This window comes from Netta rufina (genome assembly GCF_964035555.1).
Source record: "Netta rufina genome assembly, chromosome: 8".
NCBI classification, from domain to species: Eukaryota; Metazoa; Chordata; class Aves; order Anseriformes; family Anatidae; genus Netta; species Netta rufina.
Window position 1 is genome coordinate 20,160,516 of NC_140131.1, and position 18,123 is coordinate 20,178,638.

Consider the following 18,123-nt stretch of genomic DNA (forward strand, 5'->3'; position numbering starts at 1 on the left):
GGGACACGGGGTGGTGCAGAGGGCCGTGCCCCACAGCCTGCCGTCTCCATGCCCCCACGCCCACCACAAGGAACCTCTTGGCAACATGAACGGAACAAACCAAGAAAACAGGGTCCAACAAGACTCCTAACTAGAAAGACTTTTGGCCAAGCCGAAGAAGAAACTAATACTGAGGCAGAACTGCACAGAGCAGCCATTTCACTCCCTGGTCCCAATTTTTGTCTCCAGAGACACCCTCCCTCCCCGCTGTGGGTCCGTATATAAAACCCTCCCCGCCGCCCCGGCAGGGCCGGCGTGCAGGCGGGTGCCTGCGTCCCTCAGTAGTCCTTGTCCCCGTAGTCGTTGTAGAGGACGCTCAGCGTCTGCTCCTCGCACGTCTTCTTGAGGTCCCGGCTGAGCTCCGACCAGTCGAGCCCGTAGGGTTTGATCTCGCTGTAGCGGCAGGCGAGGTACTTGAGGGACGAGCGCTGGAGGCTGATCTTGGGCTCCTGCAGGAGGCCGTGGCACCAGCTGCTGAGGTCTGCCAGCTGCGAGAGGATGAGGCCAGCCTTCCTGCAGCGGGGGCGACGGAAGCACCACAGGGAGCGGGGGGGAGGGCAGGACGAGAGCGTGGGGAGAGAAAAGTAAAGGTGGTTAAAGGGTGCCCGAGCCCAAAGAGCGTCTCAAGTGGCATCGCCTGACACCGCTGCAGCTCTAAGACCCCATATCACAGGGTGGGAGAGGGGGAGAAAAGAGGCAGGGGAGAGAAATGCGAGGAGCCGTCAGGCACATGCGGGGAGCATCGCTCCCTTGCCACCATGTGGCTGAGGGGGATGTGGTGGAAGAGAAATGTACAGCGTTGGGAACCAGCCTGCTGGGACATCACTGAGCATGAAAGAGATTTAGGGGAAAAAAAAAAAAAAAACAAAAAAAAACCACTCAAACTATCATGCCTGTCATCTGTATTAGGCTGGCTTGTGGGGTTTTGTTATGAGCCCCATAAGATGCGGTGTCATAAAATGTAAGTACAGTCAACGACACTCCTGACACATGACTTATAATGCTTAATAACAGTTTAGGAAATGTGTCCCACAGGACAGCGTGCAAGCTAGAAGGAATACATCAACGCATACAACATCAGCTTAACACAGAAAAGCTCTGAAAGAGAAACCCCCCCTCTCTTTTGAACATGTATTTTCCGTGTTTTCTGGTTGCAGGGAAAGAAACGAGCAGCAGGGGTTGGTAAGGAGCCGTCAGGCAGCCCATGCTGCTTGTGAGACCCAGCCAAGAAAGCCAGGGGAAGGGGTCGGGAGGCAGGGGGAGAGGAGGGCTGGGCACGAGCCACCCCCTGCAGCAGGGCCCCTGCAGCACCCCCAGAGCAGCACCACTTTGGTGCGAGCTTGTGCTGATAATGAGGAAGTGCTAAACCACCAGCCCCTCGTGCTGGATTAGTTACAAGAGCAGCATGGGCGATCCTGGCCAAATACAACCCAAATTGTCTCTTTTTCTCTTCAGGCTTTTTTTTCTCTGAAAGTTGTGCTTCTAATGCTCTTATCGAGAGCAACACTTTGTTCAGATAAAACGCGTTATGTTCGTTTTAAACGTGTCTAGCACTGCAGGTGATCTCAGGGGAATCTGGCAAATGTGTAGGTAATGGATCCAAATGAAGTGTCTTGCAGGTGAGTATTACGTGTTCCTGGAAACCCAGACAAAACTGTCATTGTCCCAAGGGCTGGAACAAGTTTCTCCCAGCCAGCTTCAAGGTCACTTTTTGGGCTGGCATAGACAAGGAACAGGAGACACGTCCCCATGGTTGCAGTAACTCTGCACGGGGCAGGCAGCAGAGAGGCAAATCGGGATGCTGGGGACAAAAACCTTTGTCACACTCTTGCTTGGATAAGCAGGGGCTGCGAGCCACAGCTCTCCCCTTGCTGGCTCCATGTGGCTGCAGCTCCAGGCTGGACAGGTCTGACACCAATAGGGAGGCCGCAAACACCAGCGAGCTCCACCAGGATCCGCACCAAAGCCTCTTTTCACTTGTGGCTTGCTGGAAAATGACCCGCCCTCCTCTCCACGTCTTCGTATGCAAAGTCCAGAGCTCTCTGCAGCCTTTCCCAGACTGGGAGGGACCGTCTCGCTTCGGTAACCCCGACCGAGCTATCTGCACGCAATACTTGCTTCCCTCAGCCCAGCAGCCAGCCCTGGTGAGCAGGACGATGAGTGTGAGCAGAGCCAAAGGCGGCACGGCAGCGCGGAGCTGGGGGAGCATCGCCGAGTCGCTCGCGTGGGTCTGCGTCCAGCACTTCAAAGGAGCAGCAGCAGCAGCCACACAAATCCTCCGTCTGCTGGCTAAACAATGTCATCTGCGAGTGATTTGTCCTGTCACCACCAGTCTGGATGCTTCGCCCTCGCAGACGATCAGACAGGAGGCTTGCTTTCCAAGATTTGTCATCACCAGATCCCGCTGCAGCTGCCTCAACCTCTCCTTCCAAGCAGCGCGAGCTGCGAGCACTTCATCAGCAGCTTGCGTCACCCCACCCTAAGCTCTCCAGCATTTCCAGCGGGTGGAATTAACCCTCCGACTTGCAGCAAACAGCAACATTTGGGTCATCCCATGGCACTTCTGGTCACCCTGTGCCAACACTGCTCTGCCCTGTGGGGCTTGAGCAAACGGCTTCCACCCCACGTCCTGGTGGTGCTGTGCTCTCCTCACTGGTATCACGAGCACTGACGGCAATGCCTGCCCTGGACAGTGGCAGTGGCTGTGTGACAAACCCAGTGTGTCACTTCACTTGCTCCTCACACAAACCACTGCAGCAGATGTCAGACAGGCTGTACAACCCGGGGCTGGATTTCACGTGTGGCAACAGAGATGGTCCTACTCACATCCTGGGAATGAAGCCATAACCAGAAGTCGCCGTACACTGGGAGGTTGCTCCCAAGCTTTGACGCTTTGCCTTAGAGACTTCAAGTTTCTTAGAAAATAAATCAAAAAAGGGGAAAGAGGAGAAAAGCCAGCTTTGCCCCAGGAAGCTGAGGATCACTGGAGGGTTTCCCAGCAAAGCTGAACTAGGAGGGATGTGAAGGGATGCTACAAGCAAGACAGCCACCAGGTATCTACTGAGACCTTCTGCCTCCCTAGTGGAGACTTGGAGAGCAGAAAAGGTACGTGTGCTCTCTGATCCTCTGCCAGAAATCCACCCGTGATCACCTGGAGAAGCAGGGCTGGAAGGGAGCCAGAGGTGAGACTGATCAGAGGAGGTGTTGAGCAGGGGGACCGTGCGTTTCCCAGACGGGATCTGTTGCTGACGTACATCTGAAGAAATGCTGAATACTGGACGGGCTCAGGACTCCAGTTCTGTGGAGGCCAGCTGCTAGGAAACACCACTGCAACCCACATAATTTCTCAGCCCGGCTTGCTTAACCGCCCGGAAACAGCCACGTTACTGGAAAACCACTCAGACAGGGGCAGGCACGGGAGGAGACGGGCAGAAGGGGACATCTGGGGACACAGGGCAGGGGACATCTGGGGACACAGGGCAGGAAACACCCCATCTCCAGGCAGCTGCAGGGGTGGTGCTGAGATCAGCACACAGACAAGTCAAGCCAAAGCCCAGGAGAAGAACAGACGCGTACAACCAGACCCTGTGCATGTGTTGGCACACACAGCAAGCCCACCCAGCTCCTGAGCCTACCTGGGCCCCAGCTCGTCTTCACAGCGCCAGGTGAACTCCCCGAAGCTCTCATAGTGCTGGTTGTAGTGGTAGAGCACTCGGTGAAGGCTGGGGGAGCCCAGGTCCAGCAGGGTGTTGTAGGCTGTCTGCTGCTCCTTGCCACTGGTGTAGCCGTTGAAGAGGTTGTAGATCTTGTCGGCAATTTCTGGGCAGGAGGACAAGGGCTAGTCAGTGGGGTGCAAGAGATGAGCACAAAGAACAAAGCCCACCAGGACAATGCTTGGCTCTGGTGGAACCATGAGGCACATCTTCCACGGCCGTTACTGGAGCCAAGATTTGTCCCCCGGGGTATGATTAATGTCGTATCAAGGCACTGGAGGAACAACAGAGAGAAGGCATCACCCGGACTCAGCTGGACTAATCAATCCAATGTAGGCTCCCGTAGTTTGATCCAATTAGGAGGAGAAACGGGTGGTGTCATCAGGTACTGGTGGTGAAATACCATTTATTTACCAGAAGGAACACAACTGGGATTACTTTGGGCATCACAGATGCTATCAGTCACTTGGGCAGGTCAGGTCAGGTCTTCTCAGCTATTCCCCCGCCCGTGCCCAATATGTCCCCAGTGCCTACCGCTCCACCTGTCTTAGCATGAGCACAGGCTGCTTCTGTGCTTGTTTGTGGGGGGAATGGGTTCCTCCTGCTGCCCCCCGTGCCAGCCTTCAGCATCACGCACTGCCTGGGCCATCGGGGGTGCAGGGGACATTGAGGCCAGGACAGGAGCAGCCAGTGGGTACAATCAGTGGGGACAGTCAGTGGGGAACCCCCCATCACTGGTCCCAAGCGTCACCCTAGGCATGCTCACCCTGTGACCACAGACATACAGATTTGGGGTGGTTTTGTACCCCCTTTCCAAGCCCTGCCCGAGTCCCAGCCAGGTCTGCACATCTTGCACAACAAAGCTGCTTTCCAGTACTCCCAGCTGTACATGCGAAGTGTCAGGCCAGCACCAGCTCCACCTCACCTTGAGCTTTCACATCATCTACCACGGGGCAGGGCGTCTTCACCGTCACATCACTGGACCTGGAGCGTCTCCCTGTGTTGTCGACTCCCCAGAGGGTGAACCTGGCCGAGGAGGACAGCGGTGAAGGCTCCCGAGCCCTCACGCACACCTGAGCAGTGTCCCACGGGCGGAGGTGACTCACATGTAGGTGGTGTCGGGCTCCAGGCAGCGGATGATGAGGGAGATGGTGGAGGAGAGCCTGTCGGGCACCTGGGCTGGCATGGCACAGGGAGACTTGGCACCAGAGATGATGTCGTCCACGAAGCTCAGCACCATCTCTATGGGGACAGAGAAGGACGCACCGTGGGTGATGGTACCGGTGTCCCCAGGGCTGGCACCTCTGCAGCACGGCAGGCAGGGAGGGGCTGCTTTCTTTCCCACAGGATAAGGTAATTATAGCAGCATCCCCTTGCAAAGAGAGAGGCAGAAGCTCCAACACCTCCATCCCACCCGCCACCCGGAGGCAGCCCCCACTCACCGGTCTCCACCTTGGAGTGGTCCATCCTGTCGGTGACTTTCTCCTGGCGGAGCAGGTAGTCGACGATCTGCACCCCGATGGGGGGCTCCGAGTGCCCCCACTCCAGCACCACCAGCGTGCTGCTGGGCTCGTGCACGGTGGAGAGCCGCAGGCTGGGGGGCAATGCCGGCCCGTCAGCGTCCCCAGAAGGACAGGGCCACCAGCAGCCCTGCCACCCACCTGGACAGAGGTGACCCCCCCCCTTCTCTGCCCCTTCCTGGCTGTGGGCAACCTGCTCCCCAGAGCTCCTTCCTTGAGGTTGCTCTACCAGGACGGATCCAAAACCCCATCCCCAATGCCCAACTGAATTTGGAAAAGGCACTGCATCTCTGCACCCCCTGCCTGGTTCCCACATCCCCCATCCGCTCGCACCCCTGCCCCACAGAGCCACCCAGGGCCCACCACCACGGGGCCATCGCCACCCCCTTGCAGGACCACCGAGGGTCCAGGCACGGGGACCTACATGGGGTGGGGGAGAGGCGCACAGGTGGGCAGCCCGTCGGCCCCGAAGGCACTCGAGTCGCAGCGGCACCAGTCCTCGATGACATCCCCGCTGCCCGAGCACCACAGCGAGCTCATGGTGGCCTCCTGCAAGAGCTGGGAGGGAGGAGAAGGGGCTGAGCACCAGGTGGCATCCCACCACCAGAGCTTGTGCTCATCCATTCCCCATGGGTGAGGCCAAAACGGTTCAGCATGGCCCATCCACCCTGGGGATGAGGTCTTGGCAGTGGGCAAGGGCCTCCAATGCCACCCTGATGCCACCCCAGCTCCTCACCCGCTGGGTCTGGTTGTTGGTGACCAGCTCGTAGATGGGGGCCGCCTTGGTGACCTCGAGCAGGATGGGCTCAGCCGGTGTGTCGGGACCGGAGGCGACGTGGCAGAGGGGGCAGGACGAGGGGCAGCGCCCGCGGCTCTGGCACTCCATCCGCACGCCGGCCGCCATGCGCTTGGTGCCTGACTCAGAGAGGCTGGCGATGTACTCGGGGAAGGTGAGCACCTTGGGGTCCCGCTCACGCTCCTCCGACTCATCCGAGGGGGAGTTGCCTGGAGAAGGGGGGGAAAGAGGGGCACGGGGGTGGGCTCCAAGCCATCGGTCAGGGGATAGTCCCAGGAGAGAAGGCTCTAAGGCAGGCAGCAACCAGAGGACCCCCTGTGTCTGTAAGGGCTGCTCTGTAGGGATGAAATGCTCACTGGCCTCAAGAGCAGGCGTCAGAATGGGAAAATCCACCCTGGCCTCTTGTCTCCCAGTGCCTCAGTTTCCCCAGCCCTTGCAGCAGGTCCCCACGAGAGGGAGCCTCCTTCTTGCAGCTGGAGGCTCACAAGGAACAACCTGGCTGCCTCCCCCAGCAATCAGCCCGACCGCCGATTTCTCCTCTCCACTCCCTTGATTCTCACAAGCCCCCACCAAGACCAGCAGCCCGCAGGCATCGAGGCACCAGAGCGCACTGCACACCCACAGGGACGGGTGCACAGCAGCGATGTGGACTCCCACCTCCAAAAGGCCTGCACGTGGCAGCACCCTCACGAATGCAGGCTGCAAATTGCCCCGAGCTGCCCTCAATCGTCCCCACGGCTCCAAAAGCTGCAGCCACTGCTGGCACAGCGGGCCCCAGATTGCCTTCCTACCCTGTGCTGAGGCATCTGTGCCTCACACTGCTGTGTGTACCTGCACATGGGCATTTTGTACTGTTTTTTTTTCCCCTCCTTTTTAATTTTATTTTGTATCTTAGCGTTGCTCTCTGCAGAGGCAAACAGCTCAGCCTGCCAATCCCTCCTAGAGGCAGACAAACCAAAAACAAGGGATGCAGATCCAAAGAGCTCAGAATAAGCAGAAAAGATGTGTCAGTGCTTCCAGATGGCCAGGAAGTTCCTGAGATGGCTACAAAGCCACCCACCAAGACTTCCTCTGGTCCATCCATTGCACCTGTGCTCGGTTTCCTCTGTGGGGAAGGGAGATGAGGAGCGCTTCCCTTTTGGGATCTGCCTCATGGCTGGCTCTTTGCATCTGTCCACCTTTCCCCCCAAGAAATGTAGGGGGAGGGCTGGAGGGGGCACGTGTCCTGCACTGGAAAAGGGCTTTCAGACAGCACAGGTGGCCAGAGGGCTTGGGAAAGCCTCTCCCTCTAGCACCACCAGCCCCAAATATCCCCCGCTGAGTGTGGCAGAAGCGCATGCCATCACCCCCACAGTCACCATAGACCATGACGGGCGTTATGGAGGTGGGCAAGGTTGCAGCCAGGCCAGGAAATGGGGTCTTTCCCGGGTTTGGCTTTCAAAGCATGGACATGAGGCAGAAGAAAATGGTGAGACGGAGGCAGTCCTACAGGTTCATCACCACTGCAGCCCCCAGCCGGGCTGCGATGGGGCTTTTCCAAGCTCTTCGCAAAGGTGCCCAGCGCCCCGATGCCACCACATCCCCGTGGTGTCATCGTGAAAAAAGGGCTGGCGTTGACAAGGACAAGGCAGGCTGGTGGGGTGGGAAGAAGCTACGGATGCTGAGGCCACTGTGGGATGCTGTGGGGAGATCTTCCTATTGCAAGGGTCAGCCAAGCCAATCTCTGAGACCCCTGCGAGGAAAACAGGGCTGTTAGACAAAAACCCGGGTACGAGAGCATTGCTCGGCTACCCCATCGAGCTGGAAATGGATCACTTTGGGCTAGCTGTGAATTGCAGCTTCACAGGCACCGGGGGAAAGCAGAGGAGCCAGAGAATGAGTTGTCTCTTGCAATTTCTCAGTCGATATCCAGCTCCTGACGTTTGCAAACAAAAAGGAAAGGAGGGAAAGTGGCAGGTGCCAGAGCGAAACCGAAATGTGATACTGTGGGTGGAAAGAGACTGCCAGACCTGAAAAGCCTCCAAGCAGGAAAATCAAAGAGGAGGAAATTGCAGGAGGGGAAAAAAAAAAAAAAAAAAAAAAAAAAAAAAAAAAAAAGTACTCGCAATCAAAAGATGCTACATCTGGAAACAGCCCTCAGCAAAACAGCAGCAGGTCTGGACTCTTGCAGGTGGGCTCGGGAAGGCGTCCAGGCTCCAGGAGGCCTCAGCCCGCAGCATCCAGGCTCAGAAATGAACGTTTTCCACCCGAGGGGTCACCCACACCCAGGATTTTGACCTTTCCTGCTGCTTCTAATGCAGTGTGCAGATGCTTCCTTCTCTGTACTGAAGGCAGAGCCAGGACTGGGCTCCCACAGGCTCCCCCTCTTTCCCAGAGCCCGGTGACCAGTTCGTCACTGGTGTGCAGACAGTAAAACACAGCGCTGGCACCCGGGGAGAAGAGAAAACATTAGCAGAAGGAAAGTCTGGCCCCGGGATGTGAGTGGAAGAGAGCAGATAGGGAGGAGACAAAGGGAGCGAAGGGACGGGATTAAAGACAAATAGCAGCTAAGTCCAGAATCAGACAGGACGGCTTGGTGGGATTAGCGCATTCATCTTTCATCTCCCTGGGGGTGTGGGTATTTATACGCCTTGCTGGCCCGGGCTGACGCTGGCTGCAGTCCACGGGGGTCCTTTGACCACAACAGCAGGGTGGAAATAAGAAAATGAGGTGGGATGCAGCCTCTGCAAGGGCTGGGCGCTCTCCCTGTTGTGCAGAGGGCAAACCCAGCTTCTGCTCAGCAGGCAGCAGGGTGGCTTTGAGGACCTGTCCCGGGGCTCCTACCTTTGCTGATGTCCTCGTACTCCAGCCAGAGCTGCCGCTGGACCTGCCTGTTGGGGTACCAGATGGAGCAGGACTCCTCGAAGCCGTACACGGCCTCCTGGATGTAGTGGTTGCCAAACTGGTCCAGCAGCGCCACAAAATCCCCGCGGGAGGTGGCCCCATCCAGAGAGTGGAGCGCGTTGCTGAAGGCTGGGGGTGACATGGGGGGAGATGCCCAGATCCATGCAGACACTGAGCCCCTTGGGCCCTCCAGACCAGCCAACCCTAAGCCCACCACCCAGCAGAAGGTGCCGTGTCCTCTCACCACCATTTTTGGCCCCACTTACACTGGGAGATGGTGAGCTGGTTGAGCCGGACATGGTACATGACGGACTGCACCTTCCAGTGCTGCAGGAGCGGGTACCCGGACACCTCGCTGAAGTTCACCATCCCTGCCAGAGAGAGGACACGGCGCTCAGCACCGCTCAGCACCACTGCCAGGCGTGGGGACACCGCGGAGGGCGCAGTGCCTTGTGCCATGCCTGGCGCTGTGCACCCGACAGGGTGGGAAGGAGTCATGGAAAGGACCAGCACTCATCATGTCCCCGCCGTCAGCTGCTCTGCGGCAATTAAAATCATGGCTTTAAATGAAAAATGATGGCTTCGTTTCATCCTGCCGTCCGGGGCTCCACGGCGGAAGATAACGAGCCTCCTCCTGCCTCCCTCCCGGCGGCCGCTCCCCAGACATGCCCAGGTGTGCTAATTACTTCGCTAATGAGAGTTGCGCTTTTTAATGAGCTGTTGGCAGGCCTGGGAACGGTCACCGTCACGCCACAGCTGCGGCCAACACGGAGGCCCAGGGGACAGAGCAGGACACGTGTGCATGGGGAAATCGCCCTCCTGTGCTCACGGTCCCTTGGGCACTGTGGCAATGCTGGGGCTGAGCAAGACCAGAAACCCTCCCGAGATGGCCTGGATGAGGATGAGGGTGGTCAACCCAGGGACAGACCCAGCTCCTGAGAGCCAAATCCTGGGACGAAGCCCGAGAAAGGGAACTGAGGCTGCTCACAGCTCTGATGTTGGTGGCCAGAGCATCCCACAGCTGGCTGCACACCTCCAGTGCAGCACACCACTGCTTGGCAGCCGAGCAGCCACGCAGCAGGGCTCAGGCAGGACAACAACGTGCCTCCCCCCTCCGCAGCGAGGAGGAGAGGCAGAGGATAAGGAGGATGCGGTACTCTGCCTCCCAGTGCCGCTTCCTTCAGTGCCGGCTGCTGCCAACAGCTTCAAAGCCTCGCTCGTCCCTGCAAAGTGTTTATGCAAAAACAGCCCTTCCTTACTCAGCAGCTCTGCCTCTCGTGTATTCACAGCAATGCCCAGATCTGCCTACTGACAAGCACAGAAGATTTCACTCCTTTTCCTTTTTTTTCTTCTCTCTCTTTTTTTTTTTTCCCTCCTAATCAGTCACAAAGAGCCAGCAGAGCAGTGGGAAATGAATACAGCAATTTGCTGGCTTCTGTCTCCCCAGCGTCATTGCCAGCAAAGTCCCTGGCCCCCATCCCCTCTGTGATGCCGTGGCCGTGGTGGCACTGCCTTTGTCACCCCCATGGCACCCTCCAGGCTAGGAACGCACCGTGACCTTGGTGCTCATGGTCAATGGTCTGTGAGGACAAACCAAAATATTGTGGTTTTGAATGCTTCTTTACACCAATTTCTGGTTTGGAAATCAAATTAAAGGCATTTGGAAAACGTTTTTTGCCTGGAAGAAGAAAAATCTTTTTGAAAACCCCCCAGCTCTCCGGTGGGCACCTGAGCTGTTAGCCACACAATTAATTCACAGCCTGTGCCCTGCAAACGGGCAGCCTGGCAGCAGGCAGCCTGCCACAGCAATGCTACTGACTGCCCCCGTTTGCAGGTGGCTGAAATAAAATCGGGAAACGTGCCGCCTTCCCCTTTCAGGGCTGGGCACGGGGTGCTGCAGCCAGGCAGGATATTTCACACAGCATCCCCAGGAGGGTGTAGGTCTGGCCGGGCTCACTCACCGGTGAGGAACTCGGGGTCAGGTGTGGGGTCTGAGAGCTCCTCTTGGCACTGGTTCTCCAGGGGCACCGTGGCCACCACCAGCCCGTCTGGCAGCTGCTGCTCCAGGCCCCGGGCAAAGTTGTTCTGCCTGGAAATTAATTGGGGAGAGAGGAGAATGGGGTGAGGGGACAAGGGATGGCAACACCTGGCTGGCAACCCACTCCAAAAACCCAGCACCAAGCCTCTGGGCATGGGTTATGAAGACAGATGTGGTTTCAGATGTGCCTGCCCTGCCAGTCCCTCGGTCTTCTGCAAAACTTGGCCAGAGATGGCTGAACCACACACTGTGCTCTTGGAAACCCTGCCAGCGGCCACCTCCCCACGTCCCCCCTTACCTAAAGGTCCCTTTGAGCACCTGCCCTGGGGCCACCTCCTTGGAGTGGTTGTTGTAGCCATAGAAGATCTCCCCAAAGAGCGTCTGGTTCATGGGCAGCTCGCGGGGCTCGCCGCAGTCCCCTGCCTCAGGGCACGACTCGGAGATGAGCTGGCAGGACCGCCCGTCCACACCCAGCTTGTAGTCCTCGATGCACCTGGCAAGTCAGCAGCGGGGCCCCATCACCTGCAGCCCCACCAGCGAGGCCCAAGCCACTCCAGGTGGGACACCCAGAAATGAGGACACCCTCAAAGCCACCCAGCCCCTGGGGCCACTTTGCATTTTGTGTTTTGCTTGGGAAGAGGTTATGGTGCAGAAACCCCCACGTGCTCTCAGTTCACTTGGCCAAGGCCACCTGCGTGCCCTCACGGAGCGAGGAGGGGTCTCCTGCTCCTGGGGACACGGAGGTCCCCATGCTGGGGACGGTGCTGGGGGGCTCACCCACAGAACATGAGGATGTTGTAGAGCAGGGGGTCGTCGGGCAGGGGCACCATCTGCTGCAGGCACAGCTGCTCGCAGCCCCCGTTGAAGCCGTCAGAGCAGTCGACGCCGACGTGGCGGTCGTAGCAGCCTGTGCCGTCCTTCATGGGGCTCAGTCCCGCTGGGCACTGGTGGAGGGGAAAGCGAGAGAGATGAGGGGAGCCCAGCCAGCCAAAAGTGGCTCCTGGGATGAAATCCCAGCTGGGTGGGGCAGAGAGGAGGCTGTGGAGGTGGTGGGTGCTAAAATGCTGCTCCCTGAGGCCCCTCCACCAGCACAGAACACGCTAAAGGTCATAGGGACACCTGAAAGAGCCACCAGGTGCCCCCAAAACACAAAAAATATTCACTCTGGGGTAATGAGGAGAGCAGGAGGCATCTCTTCCTCCTCCGCCCTGTCCCCCCACCACGCACCACGCAGCCCGTTGAATCCAGCTTGCGGTCGGCGATGCAGCGGAAATTCTTGCTGCAGCCCCCGTTGTCCCTGGTGCAGTCCCGGACGGGGCCAAAGGAGTCGAGGAGAACCTCCAGGCTGTCGAAGGAGGAGGAGGTCATCAGCTCTTCCCTGCGAGGAGGGGGAGAAGGTGTTTCACTGCTCTGGTTGGCACTGCTCTGGTTGGCAGCAGACGTACCAACCCCCAAGCTCTCACCACCCCCACGTCCTTTGGGTTGTCCCCCTGGCTGCAGAGCCACACCAGGCTGTTACAGACCCTCGTCCCCACTCTACAGTCACACCCACCTGACCTCCACTGCGTCCTCCATCACCGTCATGTCGGTCTTGCACTTGGCCGAGGGGTTGATGGCCAGCTCAGCCGGAGGGATGACGAAGCTCTTGCTCAGTGGCAGCCACATGCCCTCCCCCAGGGTGTAGGTGAACCTGGCAGGGGAGCAGGCACACAGGGGGGCACCGCACCCAGAGGGCCACCCTTGTGTCACATCAATGCGGCGACATCATGCAGATGTCCACCTCCACCAAAACCCAGCCCTTGAACCCGTCCCTCTCCCTGGGGTGGTCCCAAACCCATCCCCAGCTGGATGCAGGTATCTCCAGCACCCATCCGCCAGGAGCATGCTGCTGGGGAGCAGGAGGAGAGGTGACGAGGGATTATTCATGTATTTATTCCTCCTCTCTGAGGTGTCCAGGGAAAAGGAAAGCACTTCTCCTTTTGGTAGAAATCCTCCTTCAGAACCTACATCTTGCTCTCCTTGTGGATGGGGAGGAGGAACTGGCTGCTGGGCATCCAGCATCCCATGAAACCCACGTGGCCGCTGTAGTAGGACCACGCCAGCCATGCTCACAAGTCCCCAGGAGGTGGCACAGGACACGGTGCTTGGCCATGCCATCACCAGCCTGCTGCACCCTCCCCAGGACCAGCACCAGGCAGCGGCCAAACCAGCAGGGAGGTCCAAGGGGTGGGGATAAGGTCGAAGCAGGGCTTACCGAAAAATCTTGTCGGATGGCTGCTCGCCCAGCACCAGGTCAAAGCCGCGCTGGAATATGGTGTACGGCCAGGGTCTGGAGGAGAAGCACAAGGACATCACGCTGGCATCCCCAAATATCTCCCTGGCTGCTTGCTATGTGCTACAGCAAGAGCCACTGCACCTGTGGCACACACACATGGGTGCAAGCACAGAATGGGTCCTGGGATCACATAGCTCAAACCAAGCCAGGACAAGGCAGGAAAATAGCCCCACACCCAAGATGTTTGGCCTTTTTTTTTTTTTTTCTCCCAATTTTTAGGAGTTAGGATCCTATATGGCTGGTGCCCCCATTCAGTGGCATACCTCGCCGTTTATTTCAGGGTACGCTTGGCTCCAGCCCCCCCTTCCCATCACTGCAGAGCATGTGTGAGCCTCACACCCCTGCACCCTCGGGTACCACCCACCTGCTCCCACAGTGGAGATTTTTATCACATCCATCAAACTGCAAAAAGCAACCCAAAACACATCTGAAACTTTCCTCTGCGAGCCTTCTGGAAGGAAGCATCTCAGGCCCAGGGACAGTTTCAACCCCTTGCCTTATCCCCCTTCAGTTTCATACTTTCAGGTGGCATGGGTGCTAACCCAAACCCAGACAAAGCTTTTATTTCCTTTATCCTGAAAAATTTACAGCTTTTAGCATCATTTACACAGCATCTTTTGTGGAGCATTCTCTGCATTTTTTACACAGCATCCATTGCAGAGAGACTGGCAAGTCAGAGACCAGAAAAAAATAAAGAAAGAAAAAAAAATTCAGGATACCAGACAAGGGGAATCACAACCAGACCCAACCAAATCCCATTTGCAAGGCAAGCTCAGAGCTGGGAAGAGAAAGAGATTTTTCCACCCTGCCACCTTTAAGAGACCCGGTGAGAGCTCGCCTCCCCGCAAGGGGCACCACAAGCACCTTGCTCCAGCAAGCCTGGGGATTTTCTCTCCAGGCAATTACAGCTCTCCTGCATAAGCACTTCAATTTCTAATCTGAAGTTATTTCAGCAAGGACAAAAAAAAATAAAAATCCTGATTGCAGGATTAGAGCACGCTGCTCATTTCCTGGCCGGGACACAATGGCACTGCTGTGGCTGGCTGGGCGCAGAGGATTACATCCAGCGCCTCGCCCCGGATAAGGCCCTCTTGCTCCTTGTGCCTCGCCAGCGCCTTGAATGCTGCACATCCCCGCCTCCCTGCAGATAGATGGGCTTTATTCTTGCTTCTCCGGAGTGTGCCAGGCTGGGAACAAAAGCAGAGCATGGTATTGTTCCTTGGCGGGTCGGGTGGGAAAATGGTGGTGGAGAGCCACGCTCTGCATGCCCCGGTGCTCAGCCCAAAAGTGGCAGTGCCATGGGAGCCCAGGAGACAGCACCGCCGTGCCACTCAGCCTCCAGTCTGCCTGCGAGGTGCAAATCAGCTCCCAGGACACGTTATGCCCCCCAGTGTCCGACTTCCAACTGTGCCTAAAATTTTGTGCTCTGAGCCTGGCTCTCCAGGAGCTCCGCACCGACTGTTCCTTCCAGGCAGACAAAAGTCCCCTCCTCGCCTACTTGTGCCTCCTGCTGCAGAGGGTGGGGGGAGAAATTCTCCCCCGCTCATATCTCACCTCCTTCATCACTGGCATGTCCCCCCCGTGGCTCTGGTGCTGTTTCATCCCCTCTTTCTTCCCCTGTGCCCATGCAGCTGCCTGTCTCCCCACCTCCTGTGCTCCGCAGGCGCCTCGCTGCTCTGCTTTCCTTGCTCTTGGCAGGTATTTCGGCTGCGTGGCCTTCCAAGCTCACAAAGGGTACGGAGACAGATCAGAAGCAGCTCTGCATCTGATCAGATTGGATTAAATGGGCCAGAAATGACAGCCCTTGGCTCCCTGCAAGCCTTGGCATCTGAAACAACAAAACGGGGGGTCCACGGGGCAGCCGACAGCCAGAAAGCTCACCAAGCACCGTGAGCGAGTGCCTACAGCCAAAGCTCTGCCAATGCATCCCCGGGACGGTCTTCAGGCCTCTTGTTTTTTCCAGCTGGACTCATGCCCTGCTCCAGACCCAGGCTCAAGGGGAAGCTCCCGATGTGCCAGACAAGCCCTCGGGACCTGGTGCTGTTGGTGTTTCTCTGATTTACGTCCCCTGCACCCCGGAGCTGTACCCTGCCTTGCAGCCCCACAGGGACAAGGTCAGACCAACCTCCAGCCTTGGGAGCCATCGTTATCCACGGGGCTTTTTTGCCTCTGTTGGATAAGGAACTAAAGCCTGGGCCCATGGGACACGGCAGTGATGAGCTAACATGGGGCTGCTGGAAGGGAGCTGGCAGGGAGAGCCGAAGGTGCTGAGAAGTTGCTACACATGAGCACGGCTGCAGTGCCACCAGAGAATTAGGTGGTTGGTGGTTATGGGCTTAAAATAGGTCTGGGCCACGGCCCCTTGATGCTTTTTGGGGTTTCCACCCAGTGCCAGCCCCACTGAGGCTCTGCCTGGCCAGGGTCTCGCCAGGCTCCGGCTGCTGTTCTCCTGCCCACCTCCCCGCCCGCTGCCCTCCCTTCCAAGCGGCTCTTTATTAAAAATGCTAATGCCGGCACTTTCTCCTGGGCTGCCCGTAAATCTGCGAGGAGAATGGGGCGGGGAGGAGGAGGCGGAGGGGTGGTTTGGTGAAAGGATCTGAAAGAAAGACGAGCTTTTTATCTGGCCGTCCTTCCAGCTCGCAAAGCCGCGGCGCACAGCGGGGGATAGAAAGAGGCAGAGGAGAAAGAAAAAAAAAAAAAAAAAAGATAGGCAGAAAAAGGAGTGGAAAAATAAAAAGGGAGAGAAAGAAAAGAGCTTAAGCAGGGAAAGTGCTGTCCTTGTCACTTTTCCATGTCCCTGGCTGCTCTGTGGGGTTGGAGGGGATGGGACACGGGTGGGTACACAGCACAGAGGGGGGCAGGGGGACAGCTCCCCATAGAAGGGGCACCGTGCGGAGGGGGTGAGCAGGACAGGAATAAAGGGGTGCCCTGCCCTGCTGGGGTGGTCCAATTTGGCTGTGGGATTTTGCTGTCCCCCCAAAAGGGAGAAGCATTTGGGGTTGGGGACCCCCAGCAAATCCACGCTCTGCAAGGGGATGCTCCCAGTGCAAACCAGTGGTGAGTACAAGGATCCCACTGCTGACTTTAGGGGGAACTTCCCTGGGAAGAGCCAGGGCAGGTGATGACCACAGCAGGAGACAGACACCCACAGCAGGAGCCATCCCCACCAATACCCAGGAAAAGCAATTAACACCTCACAGGGTCTCAAGCAGTACCCAAATTGTTGAAAGGGAACCATTTGCCCTATGGGTCCTCTGGGCCCACCTTGGCGCAGGTCCTACCAAGCAGAGGGGTCTCACCTGGCAAGCAGTGGGCAAATCCAGCCCACCCTACAACCAGGGGGCTGACCCCATTGCTTTCCCCTGCCCATATTTTTGCCCATGCTGGAAGAGCGTGACAGCACACAGCCAGCCACATTGACCAAATCACCTTAAACTGGCCCCAAACCTCCCCTTGCAGTGGTGAAGAGTGAAAATAGAGGAAAATGCATGTTGAGACCCTTAAATGCCAAAGGTGTTAGACCTCACTGGGGGTATCTCCCAGGTAAGGAGACAGCCAGTGAGGGGACAGCCATCAGCCATCGCATTGCAGGTGCAAGGGGTCAAGAAATTAGGGAGGTGGGCAGGCTACCCGGGTGCACAGCTCGCCGATGTGACTTCCAGGACAGTCCTACCATGGTGCCACCCTGGGAATCCGGTTGGATCAGCCAGGTTGGCCAGATTGCTGGAAAGCTACCTGAGAAATGTTGGAGAAGAAGCCGCGGGGCAGCTAATTAAAAATGCATATCAAAGTCGGGAGGCAGGCGGCTAACAAACAGGCAACGCACAGCAGATTTGTTTAAAACAGCTGAAGAGCAGCACACAAAAGCAGACGATCAAAATATATCTGCTGCACATGATCAAAAAGTTCTCGTTTTTGAAAAACTGGTGCTGATTTAGGGACCGGATGCGTTCAGTAAAGGATGCATGGTGATGGCTCGGCTCTCGGTGTGGTACCCAAAATACACGCAGCACACAAAGCCACTGCAAATAAAGTTCAAAGATGAGCTCGCCTTCACGAGCAAAATTAGATGCTGCTGAGTGCACAGACACTGACTCAAATGATAATCACTGTAAATAAAAACAAACCAATCGGAAACGCATCCAGAGCCTCGCAGTGCGCTTTCAGATAAAAGCGCCGCTCTGTCAGCGCTGAGAGACCGTGCCCAGGCATCCCAGCAGTGCTCCGCAGCACGACCAAGGGGCTGGCAAAAGCAAAGCCCCCCCAGTTCTGCTTTTGTGCCCTGCCCCCCAAAAAAACACCATAAATCCTGGGTTAAGGTTGCAAGTTCTGCAGGGAATTGGGCAAACTGGAGGAGCCGCGACAAGAGAGCCCCAACCCATCAGAGCCCCCACGGACCCAGGGAAAGGCCGGGGGGCTTGTGGTGGTCCCATCCTGGCCAGGCACAAACGCTGCTGCAGGACGGAAGGCAGAGCACAAACACAGCAAAATCCTATAATGCCAAAACCGCACATGGGAAAAAACAAGTTCCCTGGTCCTATTTATCCTGGGGACGATGCCAAAGACCCCTTTGAATTACGCCGAGCAAACAACTCCTTATTAAAGGGCAGGAGCGGATTTGTCCTTCCTGCCCTTGGCTTCCCTCCCGCCTGCTGCCATCTGTATTTTTTCCTAATAACCAGCCTTTTCTCCCCTCTCCCTTTAGATGGAGCAGCTAGGTCAGCGAGGAGCTAGCTGAGGTGCTCAGCTGCAGTCCCACACCCTAGAAGCACAGCAGCAGGAAGCCAGCACTCACAGAT

The 18,123-nt window shown here is 57.2% G+C and overlaps 1 protein-coding gene across 1 annotated transcript in view; it reads right to left on the minus strand.

The window, feature by feature from the left end:
• Positions 1-317: 317 nt before the first annotated feature.
• Positions 318-18,123, minus strand: part of ASTN1 (astrotactin 1) — a gene marked incomplete at both ends in the record, with an annotated part of 38,696 nt that continues 20,890 nt past the window's right edge. Inside the window, 15 exons of the mRNA XM_084290810.1 lie at positions 318-552; positions 3,675-3,858; positions 4,678-4,778; positions 4,859-4,994; positions 5,195-5,346; positions 5,697-5,830; positions 6,009-6,277; positions 8,892-9,080; positions 9,218-9,322; positions 10,913-11,040; positions 11,288-11,482; positions 11,767-11,933; positions 12,217-12,367; positions 12,542-12,679; positions 13,244-13,318. Of these exons, the coding sequence (XP_084146936.1) occupies positions 318-552; positions 3,675-3,858; positions 4,678-4,778; positions 4,859-4,994; positions 5,195-5,346; positions 5,697-5,830; positions 6,009-6,277; positions 8,892-9,080; positions 9,218-9,322; positions 10,913-11,040; positions 11,288-11,482; positions 11,767-11,933; positions 12,217-12,367; positions 12,542-12,679; positions 13,244-13,318 (2,359 nt within the window). The remainder of the gene's footprint in view (positions 553-3,674; positions 3,859-4,677; positions 4,779-4,858; positions 4,995-5,194; positions 5,347-5,696; positions 5,831-6,008; positions 6,278-8,891; positions 9,081-9,217; positions 9,323-10,912; positions 11,041-11,287; positions 11,483-11,766; positions 11,934-12,216; positions 12,368-12,541; positions 12,680-13,243; positions 13,319-18,123) is intronic.